Source organism: Oncorhynchus tshawytscha, unplaced genomic scaffold, assembly GCF_018296145.1.
Source record: "Oncorhynchus tshawytscha isolate Ot180627B unplaced genomic scaffold, Otsh_v2.0 Un_contig_7983_pilon_pilon, whole genome shotgun sequence".
Lineage (NCBI taxonomy): Eukaryota > Metazoa > Chordata > Actinopteri > Salmoniformes > Salmonidae > Oncorhynchus > Oncorhynchus tshawytscha.
In genome coordinates, this window is record NW_024607021.1 from 3,303 (window position 1) to 10,526 (window position 7,224).

General features: G+C 55.5%; 1 protein-coding gene across 1 annotated transcript; it reads left to right on the forward strand.

Moving 5' to 3' along the window:
• Positions 1-834: 834 nt before the first annotated feature.
• LOC121842355 (lethal(2) giant larvae protein homolog 1-like) lies at positions 835-6,029 on the forward strand (the record flags this gene model as incomplete). Its single annotated transcript, XM_042312340.1, has 5 exons — positions 835-917; positions 3,553-3,699; positions 5,295-5,312; positions 5,524-5,668; positions 5,894-6,029. Coding segments are annotated over exons 2-5 (307 nt in total), but the record flags the coding sequence as incomplete, so codon positions are not given.
• Between the last annotated feature and the right edge of the window lie 1,195 nt (positions 6,030-7,224).

The window sequence follows — 7,224 nt, forward strand, 5'->3', positions numbered from 1 at the left end:
AGTTCCTGCAGCAGCTACTCTTCCTGGGGTTTACTATGGATCCCCATTAGTTCCTGCCAAGGCAGCAGCTACTCTTCCTGGGGTTTATTATGGATCCCCATTTGTTCCTGTCAAGGCAGCAGCTACTCTTCCTGGGGTTTATTATGGATCCCCATTAGTTCCTGCAGCAGCTACTCTTCCTGAGGTTTATTATGGATCCCCATTAGTTCCTGCCAAGGCAGCAGCTACTCTTCCTGGGGTTTGTTATGGATCCCCATTAGTTCCTGCAGCAGCCACTCTTCCTGGGGTTTATTATGGATCCCCATTTGTTCCTGCAATAGCAGCAGCTACTCTTCCTGGGGTTTATTATGGATCCCCATTTGTTCCTGCCAAGGCAGCAACTACTCTTCCTGGGGTTTATTATGGATCCCCATTTGTTCCTGCCAAGGCAGCAGCTACTCTTCCTGTTGGTTAAATATGCCCTCGCATAATTTGCAGGCAATTGTTGATTTGACAAAATAAGTGCGATGGCGTGTGATCCTGGATTTGACTGTTAGGATTGCACTGTTGGGATTTAAATAGTTTATCTGCACAAATCAGTTGACTGCATACCCACAAGCCTCTGCAGCCCCTCATGATGTCAGATATTTTGTAGCCCCACCCCCCATCAAAGTTGTCCATCCCTGGTTTTAGGTGCTAGGTTTATTTTTATTTACAAATTCACCCTTCAGTCCCTCCTTCCTGGTCTGTGATGTCATCCTGGTGTTGTGCTCTGATAGGGCCGTCTGTTGTCGCTGCTTGATGACAACACGCTGCACCTGTGGGAGCTGGGCGGCGCTTCCCGGGACAGGGGGAGGGGCTAAGAGCGAGGGTGTGGTCTACCTGGAAGAAAAACGCAACTACAGTCTCCTGGGACGACCTGGACTAGAGAGCTGCAGGTACACCCCCACACACACACACGACACACACACCACCACACACACCACCACACCACACACACACACACCACACACACCACCCACACACACACACCATACACCACCCACACAGACACACACCACACACCACCCACACACCACACCCCACACACACCACCCACACACACCAAACACCACCCACACCCACCACACCACCCACACACACCACCCACACCACACACCACCCACCACACACACCACCAACCACACACCACCCACCACACACCACCCACACACACCACACACCACCCACACACACCACACACGACACCCACACACACCACCAACACACACCACCCACATCACCCACACACCACCCACACACACCACACACACACCGCCCACACACACCACCACCCACACACCACACACACACACACACACACCACCCACCACACACCACACACCACCCACACACCACACACCACACACACACACCACACCACACACCGCCCACACACCACACACACACACCACCCACACCACACACCACCCACCACACCACACACACCACCCACACCACACACCACCCAACACACCACCCACACCACACACCACCCACCACACCACCCACACCACACACCACCCACCACACCACACACCACCCACACCGCACACCACCCACCACACCACACCACACCACCCACCACCCACACACCACACCACCCACACACCACCCCACACACCACCCCACACCACCCACACCACACACCACACACCACACACACACCGCACACCACCCACACCACCCACACACCAACCACCACCCACACACCACACACCACACACCACCCCACACACCACACACACACCACCCCACACACCACACACACACACCACCCACACCACACACCCACCACACACACACACACCACACACCACACACACCACCACACACCACACACACAGACACCACACACCACACACACACCACCCACACCACACACCACCCACACCACGCACACACCACACACACACCACACACCACCCACACACCACACACACACACCACCCACCACACACCACCCACACCACACACCACACCCACCACCCACCACACACACCACCCACCACACCACACACCGCACACCACCCACCACACACCACCCACCACCCACACACCACCCACACACCACCCACACACCACCCACCACACACCACCCACACACCACACACCACCCACTACCCACACACCACCCACTACCCACACACCACCCACCACACCACACACCACACACCACCCACACCACCCACACACACACACACCACACACACACCACATACCACCCACATCACACACACCACACACACACCACCCACCACACCGCACACCACCCACACCACACACCACACACCACACACCACACCACCCACCACCCACCCACCACCCACACACCACAGACCACCCACACACCACACACACACACACACACCCACCACCCACCACACCACACACCGCACACCACCCACACCACACACCACCCACCACACACCACCCACACACCACCCACACACCACCCACCACACACCACCCACACACCACACACCACCCACTACCCACACACCACCCACCACACCACACACACCACCCACACCACCCACACACACACACACCACACACACACCACCCACATCACACACACCACACACACACCACACACCACCCACACCACACACACCACCCACCACACCGCACACCACCCACACCACACACCACCCACACCACCCACCACACACCACACCACCCACCACCCACCCACACACCACACACCACACACCACACCACACACCACCCACACACCACACACACCACACACACCACCCACACCACCCACCACACCACACACCCACCACACACACCCACCACACACCACCCACACACACCACCCACACACACCACCCACACACACCACACACCACCCACACACACACACACACCACACACCACACACACACCACACACCACCCACACCAGCACACCACACACCACCCACACACCACCCACCACACCACACACCACCCACACACCACCCACCACCCACACACCACCCACCACACACCACCCACACCACCACACCCCACACACCACCCACACACCGCCCACCACACCACACACCACCCACACCGCACACCACACACCACCCACCACCCACCACACACCACCCACCCACACACACCTCCCACACACACACCACACACCACACCACACACCACCCACACACCACACACACACACCACACCACACACCCACCACACACCACCCACCACACACACCACCCACCACACACACCACACCACCACAACCCACCACCCACACATCACCCACCACACCACCCACCACACCACCCACACACCACACACCACCCACACACCACCACACACCACAACACACCACACACACCACACACACCACACCACACCACCCACCACACCACCCACACACCACACACCACCCACACACCACACACCACCCACCACACACCACCCACACACCACCCACACACCACCCACACACACAGTGAGACACTTGGAACGCATACATACACAGAGACATACATGTATGTGTGTGTTATAATGTGTGTGATGTTGTCTCCAGTGCAAGCCGTGTGACAGTTCTGCTGTTGTTGAGGTCATGTGACCTGCTGTGTGTCGGCACCGAGGGAGGGGGCATACACTTCCTGGATCTGCCACGCCTCTCGTTGAGGGATAACCAATCACTCCTGCTGGACCAGGTGATGCAGAGGTGAGTGACAGCTGCTTCAGCCAGTGGGAGGAGGTAGTGTGGGTCTGTTCTAGAATGGGTTGGGTTCTCCAGGTTCCATCCTGGTCAGCTGAGAGGAGAGCTGTCACAGGTGTGTATCTATGTTGTGTGTACATTTCCCACTGCTCCTGTCGTCATGGTCTTTAGGGGGAAGGGCCTCCTGTTGTCATGGTCGTTAGGGGGAAGGGCCTCCTGTTGTCATGGTTGTTAGGGGGAAGGGCCTCCTGTTGTCATGGTTGTTAGGGGGAAGGGCCTCCTGTTGTCATGGTTGTTAGGGGAAGGGCCTCCTGTTGTCATGGTAGTTAGGGGGAAGGGCCTCCTGTTGTCATGGTTGTTAGGGGAAGGGCCTCCTTTGTCATGGTTGTTAGGGGAAGGGTCATGGTTGTTAGGGGGAAGGCTCTTCCCCTAACGAGGGCTCAACGTCACATCACAGAGAGGGGGCTGGAGGTTCAGAGGGTGAGGGGTGAGGTGAGGGAGAGAGGGGGCTGGAGGTTCAGAGGGTGAGGGATGAGGTGAGGGAGAGAGAGGGGGCTGGTGGTTCAAAGGGTGAGGGATGGGGTGAGGGGGTGGAGGTTCAGAGGGTGAGGGAAGGGAGAGGGGGGTGGAGGTTCAGAGGGTGAGGGATGGGACAGGGAGGGGGAAGGGGGTTGTGGTTGAGAGGTGGGGAGAGACACAATGAAATGCTTTGTGGGTAATGTTTGTGGTTCAGTGGTTCTGGCGACCATCCTTTCTGCTGGACTGCCCTCTCCTCAGTCACTGTGTGGAGGGGTTGCACAATCACTACACTTCTCTCCTCAGGCACTGTGTAGGGGGCACAATCACTACACTTCTCTCCTCAGTCACTGTGTGGAGGGGGCACAATCAACACTTCTCTCCTCAGTCACTGTGTGGAGGGGGCACAATCACTACACTTCTCTCCTCAGTCACTGTGTGGAGGGGGCACAATCACTACACTTCTCTCCTCAGTCACTGTGTGGAGGGGGCACAATCACTACACTTCTCTCCTCAGTCACTGTGTGGAGGGGGCACAATCACTACACTTCTCTCCTCAGTCACTGTGTGGAGGGGGCACAATCACTACACTTCTCTTCTCAGTCACTGTGTGGAGGGGGCACAATCACTACACTTCTCTCCTCAGTCACTGTGTGGAGGGGGCACAATCACTACACTTCTCTCCTCAGGCACTGTGTAGGGGGCACAATCACTACACTTCTCTCCTCAGTCACTGTGTGGAGGGGGCACAATCACTACACTTCTCTCCTCAGGCACTGTGTAGGGGGCACAATCACTACACTTCTCTCCTCAGTCACTGTGTGGAGGGGGCACAATCACTACACTTCTCTCCTCAGGCACTGTGTGGGGGGGCCACAATCACTACACTTCTCTCCTCAGTCACTGTGTGGAGGGGGGCACAATCCCACTCTGGGGGGGTGAGATCCTATCAGTCTTGGTTCTGCCTCATCTGAATCACTACACTTCTCTCCTCTGCTCTCTTCTCCGGGCTCGGTTCTGCCCAAACTGCTGTCACTTTTCATTGGCTGATGTATGCTGATTGTCTGGCTGGTGGCGTTTTTCAGCGTACCTGAGGACTACAGGTGGCTGATGGGTAACAGTGACCTGAGGACTACAGGTGGCTGATGGGTAACGGTGTTTTTCAGCGTACCTGAGGACTACAGGTGGCTGATGGGACGGTGTTTTTGTACCTGAGGACTACAGGTGGCTGATGGGTAACGGTGTTTTTCAGCGTACCTGAGGACTACAGGTGGCTGATGCGTAACGGGTTTTTCAGCTACCTGAGGACTACAGGTGTGGGAAGTCTCTGGGACCGGTGGAGTCGTTACAGGAACACCCCAAGCAGCCAGGGAAGATTCTGATTGGCTACAGCAGAGGCCTGGTCGTCCTATGGGATCTCAGCACCTGCAACGCAGAACACATGTTCCTGGGAAAACAGGTAAATATAAACTGGACAAAAATATAACTACAGCTCTGTCTGTCTTTCATGGCTCTTTGTCAGAAGTCTTTCTGCCTGTCGTCGTATTGCACCTCTCTACTCTCCTTCCATTGTTCAAGGAAGTTCATTTGTTCCTTATTGTGCTACTAGGGGCCTATAAAACGGCTAAATACAGTGTGTGTCTGTTACAATATGGTTAAATGCTGTGTGTGTGTGTCTCTGCAGCAGCTGGAGTCCCTGGTGTGGGAACGTTCCGGTAGCTCCTTCGTCAGTTCCCATAGCGACGGGGGGTACAGCGTGTGGGCTGTTGCCAGTGGTAACACGTACACACACCAGCCTGTGTCCTCGTCCATCCCCTATGGTGAGAGACAGACATACACACCCCCTTAACCCCTACACACACACACACACACACACACACACACACACACACACACACACACACACACACACCCCTAACCCCACACACACACACACACCCCTAACCCCTACACACACACACACACACACACCCTAACCTACACACACACACACACACACCCTAACCCCTACATACACACACACACACCCTAACCCCTACACACACACACACACACCCTAACCCCTACACACACACACCCCTAACCCCTACACACACACCTAACCCCTACATACACACACACACACCCCTAACCCCTACTACACACACACACACACCCTAACCCCTACATACACACACACACCCTAACCCTGCACACACCCCTAACCCCTACACACACACACACCCTAACCCCTACATACACACACACACACCCTAACCCCTACATACACACACACACACCCTAACCCCTACATACACACACACACACCCTAACCCCTACATACACACACACACACCCTAACCCCTACATACACACACACACACCCTAACCCCTACATACACACACACACCCCTAACCCCTACATACACACACACACCCCTAACCCTACATACACACACACACACCCCCTAACCCCTACATACACACACACACACCCCCTAACCCTACATACACACACACACACCCTAACCCCTACACACACACACACACACCCTAACCCCTACACGCACACACACACACCCTAACCCCTACACACACACACACACACACCCTAACCCCTACACACACACTCCCTAACCCCTACACACACACACACACACACACACACACACACACACACACACACACACACACCCTAACTCCTACACACACACACACACACACACACACCCTAATCCCTACACACACATCACCCTAACCCCTACACAAACACCACCCTAACCCCTACACACACACCACCCTAACCCCTACAAACACACACACACACACCCTACCTTTGTTGTCCTGTCCTTGAGACCTCATGAACTCCTTGTCGTCTGTCTCGTTGTGTCTCAGGTCTGTTCCCTTGGGACCTCATTAACTCCTTGTCATCTCGTTGTGTCTCAGGTCCGTTCCCTTGGGACCTCATTAACTCATTGTCATCTGTCTCAGGTCCTTTCCCTTGGGACTCATTAACTCCTTGTCATCGTTGTGTCT